This window comes from Acartia tonsa, chromosome 15 (assembly GCF_053477335.1).
Source record: "Acartia tonsa isolate MP-2025a chromosome 15, ASM5347733v1, whole genome shotgun sequence".
NCBI lineage: Eukaryota > Metazoa > Arthropoda > Copepoda > Calanoida > Acartiidae > Acartia > Acartia tonsa.
The window spans coordinates 28,013,540-28,027,972 of record NC_137274.1 but is presented as its reverse complement, the minus strand read 5'-3'; the positions used below and the strand labels follow the sequence as shown (position 1 = coordinate 28,027,972).

At 33.0% G+C, this 14,433-nt stretch overlaps 1 protein-coding gene and 1 long non-coding RNA gene across 3 annotated transcripts in view; both read right to left on the bottom strand.

The window, feature by feature from the left end:
• Window positions 1-3,023, bottom strand: part of LOC145307059 (uncharacterized) — a 4,012-nt gene extending 989 nt beyond the window's left edge. The window contains exons 1-5 of the mRNA XM_080149398.1: window positions 2,937-3,023; window positions 1,495-1,587; window positions 1,320-1,409; window positions 1,170-1,196; window positions 805-897 (exon numbers count right to left, since the gene is read on the bottom strand). Of these exons, the coding sequence (XP_080005524.1) occupies window positions 805-897; window positions 1,170-1,196; window positions 1,320-1,409; window positions 1,495-1,534 (250 nt within the window). The 5' untranslated portion in view covers window positions 1,535-1,587; window positions 2,937-3,023. The remainder of the gene's footprint in view (window positions 1-804; window positions 898-1,169; window positions 1,197-1,319; window positions 1,410-1,494; window positions 1,588-2,936) is intronic.
• A 2,869-nt stretch (window positions 3,024-5,892) lies between these two features.
• Window positions 5,893-13,290, bottom strand: LOC145306765 (uncharacterized). Of its 2 annotated transcripts, XR_013875200.1 has the most exons (11): window positions 13,101-13,290; window positions 12,643-12,718; window positions 12,242-12,311; window positions 11,495-11,581; window positions 9,267-9,323; window positions 9,006-9,046; window positions 8,517-8,658; window positions 8,060-8,110; window positions 7,582-7,666; window positions 7,330-7,395; window positions 5,893-6,508 (listed from the first exon to the last, which is right to left on the bottom strand). It is a non-coding gene; the product is annotated as an uncharacterized LOC145306765 (long non-coding RNA). The 2 variants fall into 2 exon arrangements; XR_013875201.1 differs by lacking the exons at window positions 5,893-6,508; window positions 7,330-7,395; window positions 12,242-12,311 and having other exon boundaries at window positions 13,101-13,240.
• Window positions 13,291-14,433: the final 1,143 nt, after the last annotated feature.

The following is a 14,433-nucleotide window of genomic DNA, read 5'->3' as shown; positions in this document are numbered from 1 at the left end:
ATATGTAGATATATGTGGAGAGATAGTTATAGATAGATAGAAAGTTAGATAGAGGGATAGATAGAGAGATAGTTTTAAATATAGATAGAAAGATAGGTACAGATAGATATTTACTCCAGACAATATAAGAACTGGCATTGTAGGCCACCAAAAAAATCTGATATAGATAAGGTTTTTTATGTGCAATTGGAGCGAGCTATACTTAAACAATAAAAAGAAAATTCTGGAATAAATAGATAGATAAATAGATTGATAAATAGATAGATGAATATATGGATAAATAGATGGATAAATAGATAGATTGATAAATAGATAGATGAATATATGGATAAATAGATGGATAAATAGATAGATAGATAGATAGATAGATAGATAGATAGATAGATAGATAGATAGATAGATAGATAGATAGATAGATAGATAGATAGATAGATAGATAGATAGATATATAGAAAAATATATAGACAAATAGATAGATAAATATATATATTAACAGATGGACAAATAGATAGATAGATAGTTAATAAATAGATAAGTAACTTTAAGAAAATGGAATTTCCGAATTCATTACTTTTTAATTATAGGATATCTTTTGTTTCAATGTTTTGAGTACAGATACAATTATTTCTACCAAAATAAAATCAAATATTTCTCATTTTACAATTATTAACTCTTTGCAGAATTTGTGTAAATTTTTAAGATTGTCACATTATCTAATAAATAATGTATATGATTTTAACTAATCTTAATGTAACAGCTTCTGTGACAGAAATTTCTTTAATCTTTCTATATAATAAATATTACCTTCATCGTCAGTTTGATTAACAGAGAAATTACCAGTTTTCAATATATTGTTTACTTCAATAATATCTCCAAGTTTTGATGCTGTAATCAAAGCTGTAAAAGAATTAATTGTAATAATAGCCAGGCTAAAATATGGAATGCTTTATTCAAAGTTACATCAGTCTTTAGTACATTACAATCTTTATGAAATGAAGGAGGAAAACATGAATTGGAACAGATTTCTAAATATTGTTGAATGTTAATTTATACATTATTACTTTAAATATGTCAATGTTCATTTGTTGCATCCTGGTTTATTTTTATTTTCCGTCCATATTTATCAAGAAAAAGGTTTATTTATCAAAGTTTTATTATTGAATGTTTACCTCCTGTCTTGTAGTTTACTTCAGATGCTAAGAAATAAATAATTAATTATTTCATTTTGCTTCAAAATCTATTAAGATTTTTTTTCTAATATAAGTGTATAGATTTAAAAAAATACAAATGAAATATTATTTCTATAAAAATAATCATACCTCCACATTGACTTTGTCCAAAATCACCACCAGCCTGTTTAATTTTTTCAAAATGAGAATCACCACCTGCCATTACAAGAGGTGTTCTTCCTGATTGTAAACATATTATTTTAATAATGAATCTTGTGATTTTAACTTTATTTATAATTTATATCATCATTCATGGTAGTTTTACCTTCTTCATCTTGGATGTTTATATCTTCTTTGTAAACCATTACCACAGTTTCAAATAAGTTGATGCATTGGGAAAGATAATTTCTACAATCATCTGAAATATATTATAGAAATGTTTAAAATTTTGAAAGTTTAAGCATGCTTAAATATTTTAATCTGTTTTTTATAGGAAACATCCTAGAGGAAACAACAGGATGCTAGCATATCTTGATTAGGCAGCCAACCTCTATTTATTAGTGTATTTGTCAATGTATTGAGTTGCTCTCAGATTGATTTTTGATGATCACAAGGGGTCATACAAAATACATGAAAATGGTACATACTGCTGCTTTGTCAACTGAAAACATAAATAATTAGAGTAGGGTTTAATGTCTAATGAAAGTTACTTAAAGGAAGCTTGCAAGAAATACACAGCTCTATTTTCTGTTAGAATACCAGCTTTTAGTTTTTCCAGCAAATCAGAGGGCTATATCTGCTCAATCACAGCTGTGATGGTTTTAGAGTTAATTCATTGAAAAGTTTAAAGCTATTTCCTGCATAGAATCTAAAAGTGCATCTGCTAGTCTATTTATAATACAAAGTAGAATGGTGCCTGTCCATCTGTCCGTCTGAAGCTTAAGATCTCGGTAACCACAGAACCCATTTGTATCTACTCTTCAGAGTATAAACCTATTGGTCTTGTGGTGGTTTTAGGCTATTTTCTTAAGGGGTGGGACACCCCCAACCCCGCAAAAAATGAAAACTCCACCCCCCAAAAAAAATTTTCATATTTTTTTCTAATCTAAAACCTAACCTAACCTAAAATATTTGTTCGTCATCTTGGGGGGGGGTGGGTACTCAAATTTTCAAAATTGAAAAAAGGCAAAGCCCTAAAAAGGCTACAGAAAATATCTAAAAAAAATCCTCTGAACCTTCATTAGATTCTTGGTAACAACTGAGTTAATTAGGTTTAACTCTACAAGGATTTACTTACTGGTCCTGTGGTGGTTTTAAGCTATTTTTTTGTATACAAAAACAATTAATTTCATCACTATGGGGTAAATTTGCCAAAAGAATTTTTTTTGATAAAATCTCAAAAACCTATTTAAAAAAAGACTTTGGTGATAATTAGAAGATTTTGGTAAACCTATTGTATAGAGGTACTTGTTATTGTACATGTTTAGGTTGACATGTTAAAAAAGGTTGAACTGGGCTTTAAAGGAAGCCTGCAAGAAATTCACAGATTTAAATGCAAAAAGACTGCCACACATAGATGAAATGCCCCAAATTTGAAGCAAAGGTATTGGGTTTACTTGTGGCATTATTTTGGCATTGTATTTCTTGCTGGTTTTCTTTAAGATCAATGCTATATACATATATAGGAGTTCGACTTCCAATTAACTCTTATGAGGGAAGCATTTAGGTAACAAATCCACAATGTTGCAAATTTAATTTGACTTTTACCTTGATTTGAAAAGGGAACAAAATTACAATCATCAATTCTTTTGCATACATCAATTGTTGTATGAAAAGCTGTCAAAATTTTCACATCATTCCTAAATAATTTTATAATGAATTAAATTTTTTTTGTAATTTTCTAATTTGTAATCTATTTCCTGTACAATAACTGATAGCCTTGTTTTAATGCATAGAAGTAGATGTGTAAATCATATTTTCATATTTTCCCTGTATAATGACTCTCCTTTCTTTACCGACAAACAAATGGAACAAATAATGATTAAATTGGATGTTCATTTCAAAGGAAACATCATTAAACATTTAAGCTTTATACATTAAATGGGAGTTTAGAAAATTCAGATGGACAAAATGAAAGATTGAGTAGTTTTGCTTATAAAAAATATAAACTTGCCCTGTTTTTGTCCACATTTTGTGTTTTGGCCTGCATCTTGAAATAATTTTCTCTGCCCATTCAAATTTGTTATCTGGTATCCAAAAATTGGTGCTGGCACTGTTGATAATTTCATGGAGAGTAGATACAACTAATAATATGAGTATTTTTGTAGACGTAAAATGGAAAAGCTTTTTTGTAATGAAATTTTACATTTCCAATCTTTATATTTGGCTAATGTTAGTTTACAAAGTCAAGATAGATTTATATTTTAAGATATCATACAGAGCAGCTAGTCAAATATCTAAATCTTGGAATTCCCCTGTTTGCACACATAAATTTTAAATTGATACAAGGTGTTTTCCCTCAAATCTACAAGGTGTTTCAAAAAACTGCTTTTTCCAGATTTTGAAATGAACCAGAAAGAGCATGAAAGAAATAATTATAGCTCCATATGCTCTGTAAAAATGTACATACCATTTACCTGAGTTTTTTTCTCTAAAAATGCGGTCGTAGTGAAAGGTAAATGTATGGTTAAAATGCCTGATCTTAAATCTGTGGCTTGGCTGTAGTACTCTGGCAAAGTGAAGCGTGACAGATTTAGAGATTCAAAAACGTCAAAAATCATGTAAAATCATGAATATTTCTTGTTTCTCAACGTTAGAGATCCATATGGAACTTAAAAACTCATTTTAGACTATAGACTATGGCTGAATCTTCATGTCATTTCTTAAAAGGTATAAAACATCGTTTTAGCCCAACTGTGGTCCAAATAAAGGCCTCTGTGTCAAAGGGTAGCTTGAAAGTTGGGTGAATTTTGATCCTGCGATTACTCACGTTTTAAAGGAAATGGAGCCTCCCAGCAGCTGATCTTCATTCAATGGACTTTTGGGCCTGGGGCTACTTTGAAGCATGGACCAATAGACGTGCCCATGCCACAAAGACCTCCCTCATTGCCACTATCAAGGAGAACTTTGTCAGCTTGGACAGGTAAATTTTGAATTGGGCCTGCCAGCAGTTGAGGAGGCGGGTAGAGGCAGTGATTGATGCTGGCGGCGATTTTATTCAATGATCTAATAGTCATATACATATTTTGCTTCCCAGTTTTTAAAATTTAATAAAATCTTTAAAATTGACGATTTTATGTTCATTTGTTTGCAATTTAGAAAAAGTCTGGTTATATGTGGCGCACCCTGTATAATCATTTTTTTCATACTCCTGCTGGTTGTTCCCAAAACCGGAAAATGCAGGGTTTTTTCTAAACACCTTGTAGTTTTCACCATAAATATAATATAAATTACAATAAACTATAAATGATATGGCAAAAAAATCCATTTAATAATTTTTAATTTTGCCTCATAAAATCTTTTAAAGGATGCAAACATTTTGTGTGGTAAATTTCTATTTTAATTTACATCATGGAATAATTTCCAAATGAAACATTCTGATAACACTTTATTTTTTTGCTCTAAATAAGAATACTTTCCTAGTGACTCTGGTTTGTTTTCCAAAAGATTACATACACTGTCATTTCTAAATAATAAATTAAATTTATATTTATATGTGTTTTTTGTGTATATCCCAGAAGATCCTGTAAATAGCCAGACTGACTTTAACCTAAATTTTTAAAAGTTAAGATATGTTCAAAGAAAAACATCTGAAACCCAAAACTTTGTTATTTTCTGTGAAAACAATAGGTGGGGCTCTCAGGGTTGGGCGCATATGTGTTTATGTTGGTTAAATTCAATAAAAGATGTTTAACTATAGTTTATCTTGCCAACCAAAATGAGGGACAAATTTATATATATTTTTTTATAAACAAAAATTTAGATGATTCAAGCAATTCAAAGTATGACAAATATGCAAAATAAACATGTTTCTTGCTATTTTTTTGATATATTGCACTATTTACACCTTAAATTTACATTAAAAATGGAGCCATCTGTAGTATAATTCAGTTTTAAGTTTTGGCTTAAAAGTAGAAACATCATTTACTCTTTATTGCTCTGTAAAAGTTAAGAGAAAATTTAAGAGAACATTTAAGAGAACATTTAAGAGAACATTTATTTAGTTAGTCAGTTGCAATTGAGAGTCCTTACACAGAATACTATCTGGTTTGGGGTCGAGTCTTATTAGACCAATTCAGCTATTTACAGACATCCTACTACTTCAACTAGTTCAACACAGACAAATATTCCACCTCTTCAGAGTTATACAGCTAATTAATACCTTTGTATTAATTAGACAGACAGTCATCCTGCTACTTCAGAGTTATACAGCTAATTAATACCTTGTATTAATTAGACAGACAGTCATCCTGCTATTTCAGAGTTATATAGCTAATTAATACCTTTGTATTAATTAGACAGACAGTCATCCTGCTACTTCAGAGTTATATAGCTAATTAATACCTTTGTATTAATTAGACAGACAGTCATCCTGTTACTTCAAAGTGCATAGTTAATTAATACATTGTATTAATTAAACAGACAGTCATCCTGTTGCTTGGTGTCCTGATATACAGACAGACATCCTGCTACTTCAGAACTTTCCAGCTTCAATAATCAGTAGTTTTGAATTATTAATATATTTAACCATTTTTAAATAAAGTATATATATATAATCTTATTTACTCAAAAACTGCATTTAATCCAATATAATAAATACTTAAAAATCTGTTTGCATTTTGAATTGAATATTAAGTCTACTCTATCATTAACTTATGTAAGTCTGTCTATATCACATTTGGCGCAGTCTTATTGTGCTACGTGTTATTTAGACCTGCTACTGAGTTAAGGGTGGGGGAAGTGGTGTTTAATTTGAATTCAATCACTTTTTGAGATTTTTTTATCTCGGATTTTTCACAGTTTTGTTTTATTTTTTATATTTCTAACTTGATTTATATTTTAGGTTTCTGTGGAATTTCACTTTTTAACTCTTCTGATCTAAATTTCACGGCGAATCTAGTTCTAGTGCTCGGATATGGCTGATGGAGAAAAAGGAGAGCGGGGTAAAGGTGAAGGCAAGCGTGGACGGCCGCCTAAGCGTCCTCGGGGGACTGACAGTCAGGATGATGATGGAACTCCCGAAAATTGGGAGGAGGATGATGATGTGGCTGAAGATGTTGGTGCAGGTGCTAATGCAGAAGTGGAGTCGGCTCTGGGTGCTGTGGAGAATGATGCTGTGCCTGAAAGTATAAAGAAATATGTTAGGGCAATGATAAAAGAGCATACGTCTGTTAAGAGCCGAGTGGATCGGTTAACTGCGGCGAATAAACGGCTGGAGAATAAGGTGAAAGAGTTCAAAAGTTCAGATGAGCATAAGAAATTAGGTTATGATGTTGATTTGGCTACTATCAAGAAAAAGGTGGCTCAATTGCCACCAGATGGCGACATTGGTGGATTCTTGTATGAGACAAGTTTGGGGGCTAGTGTTGCTACAGCTAAATCGATGGGGGATGATTCATTTAATGCATCTTTTATTAATCGATTGAGTGTTGAGGCTAAATTGGATTCTACTAGTTTCGAGGCTAAGAGGGTAAAGAGTGCTCCTGGACATTTGAAGTTTTCGCAGATAGATTTTTTGGGTCCAGCTGATAATGGTAATTGGATGAATGTGCGTGAGAGTTGTTTGACCGAGTATGAGAATCAGTTATTGGATATATTTCCTTTAATCGAGGAAAGGGCTGAAGTGCTTAAGGCTTACAAAAAGGTGGCTGGTGGCAGTGTCAGTCAGCAGACTGTAGAGGGACAGTTTAAGGAGTTTTGTCTGGTAAGGGGTGTCAAGTGGGACAGTGATTTTGTGCGGGACGCTCCATTTTGGGATGGAAATATTGATTTTGAGGATTATTTTTTGTCCTTGTGGAGGGTTGCTCGGTTCGCAAAATTGGAGGATCCCATGCTTTTCAAGGATGTGTTGTACAATAGGATTTTTGAGTGCAAGGGAAAGAAAATGGGGAGGCTTATTACTCCGGAGGCTAATGCCTCCCTGAGTGCTTTAGGTTATTACCTGTTGATAAGGAGGTTGGTGATACCGTTTGCAGATACAGAGTCAGCTACTGAATTCTTCTACGCCCTGAAACAAAAGAGTGGTCAGAATGTGGATGTGTTCTTTAATGAGAAATTACGGTTGTTTAGACTTATGCATCCTGGTCATATTTCTAAACAATCTTGGCGTGATTTTTATAACAATGTGGCGAAGAATTTAATGTTTACAGATTTAGCTAGAGATATGGCCAACTTTGTTGAATCTATGCATTACCTGGAGGATTATAGCTCATTCTTGACTTATTTGATTCGTAGAGGTCAACATTACATCAGCTGGGCTCGTTCTGGACACATTTCACCTGAAAATGTGACGTCATGTTATTCCCAGGCTATGGAAGGGTTGAAATTGGAAGAATCTAGGGAGGTGAAATCTAGGCCTGTGATTAGTGAGGTGCATGTATCCGATTTGGCTGACAGAACTGGGACTGGCGATAATAATGCTTGGATTGAGGGGAAGGATGATATCCCTTGGGATCAAGTTGAGAATGTGATTGGGGCTTTGAATTCAAAGGCTAAGAATATGATTTGTTGGTATTGCGGGAAAGAAGGACATATAGTGGCTGATTGTTGGCAGAAGAGGGATGGTAAGCCGCCTGCCCCTGATTCTCGCATAGGTAAGACCAAGGCTAAGTTCTTTCCGGTCAATAATGAAAAGGGAGAGGGGCCTGGAGTGCCTAATAATCGGGTGATACCTGAGCAGTTTCTGAAGAAATCAGTCAATCAGAGGGGGCCGGCTGTGGATTCTGAAAAAAGCAGAGATGAAAAACAATACGAGGCTATGATTGCTGAAATGGCTAGGTTCAATTATCAATAATATCCTATGTAGTAGTGTGATGATTGATTCGATGTATAAACCTTATTTTATATATTGTTTCTTTGTTCACATATATTATATCTAGGTTATATTAGTGTAATTGAGTTTTTAAGCTATGTAAAATTTGAAAATTTTTGCTGTTTTGTATTCGGATAATGGCTTTCAATGTTGTGAAGAAGTTTCTGTTTTTGTTTTTTTTAGTCAAGGTGTGGAGGTGCTAGTAACTGTTAATGGGAACAGTATATTATATAATACATTTAGTACAATTGTGTATAAAATTTGGTAGGTATCTAAATAAAGTTTTAATGAATATTAAACCTTTGAGGGGTACTTACTTGTGTTGCAAGGAGTTTGGTGTCTAGTCACGAGGGGCTGGTGTTCTGCAGGCTGTGCATGACATAATATGTTGATCAGTATGATGGCGGCTGGTGGATGGCGGAGGGCTGGCTGCTGTGTTGTAGATTGATGGCTTTGTATCTGAAATTTGAAGTTAATTAATTAAATATATACATTAATTATTTATAACACGACATTGAAATTTTAATCCGACGGAACGGTGGCAGAAGTTACTAGGGCTTTAAAGGGATCGTGAAGTCTTGAAGATAAAGAAAGAAAAATGCCTATTTGCGCGGATTTAGAGTTTTTGTACCAGGAGCTGATATTACAGTGGAGGAATTAGGAATTGTTGATACAGGAAATAATTTTAATTCTTTAATATCTAGAGAAATTCGGTAGATTAAAAGAAAGTTAATATTATTGGATATGTTGAGTTAAAAGTTAGATTTGTGGGAACCAAGCTGTGTTTACAGAAATATTTTATGTACCTGAGGTAACAGGCAAGTTGGTGAATCTCAGTTCTGATTTCCTGAAGAAAAATAAAATTAATATTTGTTTGGAAGTGGATAAATTTGAATTTCATGTGGAATCTGTTCCTATTAATTCTTGTTTACAAAAACAGGTAGTGGCTGAAATGTAGAAAATTCCCATTTTGTCTGGTCATAGATATTCTGAGATTCTTTCTAAACCTACTCTGTCAGGGATAAAGGAGGGGTTAACATAGTTAATGCGTCTATAAAACCTATTACCTTGCTTAAAAATGTGAAGATGGGGCACTGTTTTGTCATGGACAATCTGGATTTCACCTGTAAGAAAACAATAAATGAGTTAAAGAAACCAGAAAAGTTGTCGGGACAGAAAATGCATGAGCTGCACTAGTCGCCGGAAGGAAAAAGCAGTTTTTTGAAACAGGCTCTCTAAGATTATTACAGATTCTGATATATACATATATAGACTAATGAAAAATGCAAAAAACGAAATCAAAAGCGTTCCTTCTTGGGAGAAAATCCGGGAAAAAGATTTTTAGCTATTTTGAACCTAAAATTCACAGTGGCAAGCCTGCAGAGAAATATACAGACATTTTAAACATGTCATTGCTCAGCACCTAGAAGTGGTAGAAAAATGCTACGCATACCATTGGAAAGCTTATAACCTCTAGTTTCCATATTGGTATATAACGTTTTTGTATTATTATTAATTTTTGAGCTATCCTCTGAAGTATACACAAGTTTAATAAATGCAGTTTTTTTCTTGAATTTTAAGTTTGACACTTGTTACACAAACCTTTTAAAAATTATATTGCTTAGCACCTACATAGCCACTAATCTTTCTAGGGGCTAGTGTGGTGAAACAGCCCCCAAAACTACTAAAACTTTAAGTTTTGGGCCTTTAAAAAAAATATTGGGCTGATTTTGTTAAATAACTGAACTAAATAATCATTCATTAAAGTGCAACATGATATCTTTGAAAATAAGCTCAGAACTCATAATATTTGTATTTGGGGGATGTTTTACCCCACTAGACTATAGATTCTAGAAGAAAAGTGCCAAATTGAAATCTGTAATAGCTACTTAGTTCAATTATGTGAAAAATGTTTACATTAGAAATATTAGCTTGAAATCTTTTAAAATAATCTCATAGCTTATAATTTTAGTGTTTTATTGGCTTTTTACCCCACAAGCCCATAGAAGGAAAGTGCCAAAAATAAAATTTTTAAAGTTTTACAGGTAGATCCAATCATATAAGAGAATTTTAAAAAAAGAATCATTTGATAACTATAACAACAAGTCCAAACAGCCAGGGCAAAATCTTTAGTGGCTATGTAACTCAATTATAAGAATAAATTTTAAATTAAAAAAATCATCTTGATAGGCTCATAACTTATAATATTTGTGTTTTGGGGGGTGTTAAAACCCACTAGTACCAAAAAGGAAAGTGGAAAAATGAAATCTTTAGTAACTACTTAGCTTAATTATGCAAAACAAAGTTTACAAAAAATTATTTTGATATCTCTAAAAATAAGTTCAGACCTTAGATGTTAGTGTTTTGGAGCTATTTTACCCCACTAGCCCCTAGAAGGATAGTGCCAAAATTCAATTTTTAATATTTATTCTGGTAGATTTAATCATATAAGAGATCTTACAAAAAGAATCATGTTAATATCTATAACAACAAGCCCAAAAACATCCAGAGCAAAATCTTATACTGAATTTCATTGCCAAAAAGTGTATAAACTCCCCCCCCCCCTCCCTCCTTGGTTCTTATTACAAACTATACACATTTCAAAGACTATTTTTAATTAAGCTAAAATTAAATGCACCCAAAATATATAAATATACCTATATAAAATAATTATATAACTCCTAGGTGCTAAGCAATACAATTTTTAAAAAGTTTGTGTAACAAGTATCAAACTTAAAATTCATGAAAAAACTGCATTTTTAAAACTTGTGTATACTTCAGAGGATAGCTCAAAAATTAATAATAGTACAAAAACGTTATATACCAATATGAAAACTAGAGGTTATGAGCTTTCCAATGGTATGCGTAGCATTTTTCTACCACTTCTAGGTGCTGAGCAATGACATGTTTAAAATGTCTGTATATTTCTATGCAGGCTTGCCAATGTGAATTTTAGGTTAAAAATAGCTAAAATCTTTTTCCCGGAGTTTCTCCCAAGAAGGAACGCTTTTGATTTCGTTTTTTGCATTTTTCATTAGTCTGTATATGTATATATCAGAATCTGTAATAATCTCAGAGAGCCTGTTTCAAAAAACTGCTTTTTCCTTCCGGCGACTAGTGGCTGGTACAGTTTATTATTCAACAATTGAAGTTAGAGGAAAATCAGATGATTAAGGAAAATCCAGAATTGAAACCGAAGATTATTAAAATTTGCAATGCGCCATCCTTGTTTTGTGCTTTGATGGACAAGGTGTTATCCATTTTACTAGGGATGCATGGTTTCTGTATCAGTTACCTGGATGATTTGATTGTGTTTTCGGTTAGTCCAGAGGAGCATGTAGAACATTTGCAGACGTTGTTTCCAGTTCTCAGACAGGGCAACCTGGAATGGAATCTGGATAAGTGTGATTTACTGACTAGAGAATGCCACTATCTGGAGCATATTATTAGTGCCGCCAGATTGAAGATGAATCCTTCATATTTGGAACGGATTAAGGATTGGGGCAAGCCTAAGACAGGAAAGGAGTTACAGAAATTTTTGGGATTCACAAATTATTACAAACGGTTAAGTTTGTTTTAATCATAATCTGCTTAGCTTATTTTCCAGGTATATATTTACGTGTCAGCTAGTTGATGCTAAGACTGAGACAGCAGTGAAGGCTATTTTGGAGAATTTTGTACCTACCTATGGTTTATTTTGGAGAATTTTGTACCTACCTATGGTTTATTTTGGAGAATTTTGTACCTACCTATGGTTTATTTTGGAGAATTTTGTACCTACCTATGGTTTATTTTGGAGAATTTTGTACCTATCTATGGTTTATTTTGGAGAATTTTGTACCTACCTATAATTTATTTCGGGCTTTGAGATCTGACAGAGTTACAAAAAGGGGGTAATGAAAGGATTGGGGGTGGACACCGTTTTAGTTCCTTTCAAGAATCCGAATTTGAATCTCGTGGAAAGACAGAACCAAAGTTTGTACGCAGCTTTAAGAGTAGACGAAAATCATGAAATACTTGGGAGAAAAAAAAAAAAAATTACCTGTGGCAACATTGGTGATTAACTGCTCCAAGAGGACAGATTATTCGTTTTTTGGTCGTATTTGGAATTTCTGAAACATATGGAGGATATAATTAAGAGAATTTTAACAAATTCCAAACTATATTTGGAGGTTCAAAACAAACACAGAGTACAGAAGGAAGCATTAAGAGTGACGTGTCCAAGAAGTTACAGTCTTTTTACGGTGGACCTTTTATTGTGGTCAAAAAGTTTTCGGATGCTTTGTATGAATTAGCACCTTTTGGGAATCACCCCCTCCTTCAAGGGATTGAACATAAAAAAAATATTATGTATCATTCAAGTCAATGTTGAATTCTGTTTTAAAGGGACTGTGTATGAAATATCTCCCTTTAAATATATGATGGCGGTTGAGTCTGTAGTACCTGTTTCTAAAGCTGGAACGAGTGTTGATGAGGTCAATTTTCCATTGGATTAGTTGTTTCCATTTGCTATCTTTGCCTGAAAAAGTGGTGACGATTAAAATGAGTGGGTCAGTAGCTAAATGGGATACAAAGAGGAGGTTAAATCTCAAGTAGGAGGTCCTGTGGTACATGTGCAGATTAATAAATATAAAAGTTTTATATATATGTTTATATAATGGAGATTCATTAAATTATTGTTTAATTATTTTAATAACAAATATGTGCTTATTAAGCTAGTAAGTTGGAAAGTTGATCTACAATAAAAGTTAAGTCCAGTTGATAGTTGGAACTGAGATTGTGAGCAGTTAAATCATAATATCGAGTTATAGTGGTAAACCATCAAAATCAGGTAAACATTTTTACTTTGTCTGGTTTTGGGAAATTGTCTTTTACATTTTTATGTGATGCTGAAGATGTACCTGTATTAATGACAGAGTGGAATGGCAGAACTGTGAGATTCTGATTGTGATTGTTCGGTTTTTGGGCTGGTTCACAACAGATCACAAGAAGTCATTTCAGTAATTTTTGGGCTGTAGAAATTGCAAATATCACCTTGTTTATTATTTTTAATTTTAAATATGGCGTCTGAAGTCATGGTGGCCAAAATTGGTTGGCGATTTCTCCACATTTTTCATTAGGATTGGAGTAGGAGGAAAAATTGGCATTTTCAGATTTTTTGATGGATTTGTATTATTTTATTCCTGAATAAAATAATAAATATTCCTGATGTGTTTTTGTGGGTTACATCAGCCAAGCTGAAATTTGTCCTGGATGCATAAAGTGGAGGAGAATAGTGTTTTATTGTTGCAGCTGACTTCTATATATCATCAAGTGGAAAGGATTGGTTTGTACATTTATTATGGTTGACTGATAGCTGGCAGCATTTTGTCATGGTGGTGATTGGCGCGGCTGGAGTGTGAAATTTTCTTGGTATCTTTTGATTTGTACCTTGGCATCCCTGACATAAAAATGATATGATGATTCGTATAATGTAATCTGTTTTAAATGTCGTCTTAAATATAAAAAAATATTGAAATTGTAATTATCAGGAAAGATGGATGATAGAGAGAGACATCGGCTGGTTCCTGGTCAGTTGCAAGAGGAGCACAAGAGGTCTTTAGAGAGGTTGGAGGATGGTAGGACCAACAGGCGGCGGGTGGTGTACAGAAAGGATGATAGGGCTGGTCCCAGTAGAAGACAGCATAAGGATGGGCGGCAGGTGGTGTACAGAATGGATGATAGGGCTGGTCCCAGTAGAAGACAGCATAAGGATGGGCGGCCCAGGTATGAATTTAATGATGAGTTTCTGAAGTTTCTGAAGAATAATGATGATATTGGCAACGACGGTTTGGAAGTGAATCTTGATGCATGGGACAGGTGGCCGAGCGGTCAAAGTGGTCTGGAGGAGGGCGAAGGAGGGTTGTAACACCTTTTAAGTAAAAGTAATAAAATTTAAGTATTAAAATTGTAAATAATTGATGTGAACTAAATAAATTTTAATCTCTATGACGTACATAATAGATATTACCACACTTGTAAAAATGTGATGTATTATTGTAATGTTTTGTATTTGTAGAGTTAGATTATAACCATTAAATAGATTACACTGAAATATAATATAGAAGAAAATTATTTTTGTTACCTTCATTAGCGGCGATTATTACAGATTGGCAACCACATCGGTCAAGAATCAAGGAAAATTTCTTTTGGACTTGGTAAAATTTTATTTTTTTCAAAATTTTTTAGTCGGAT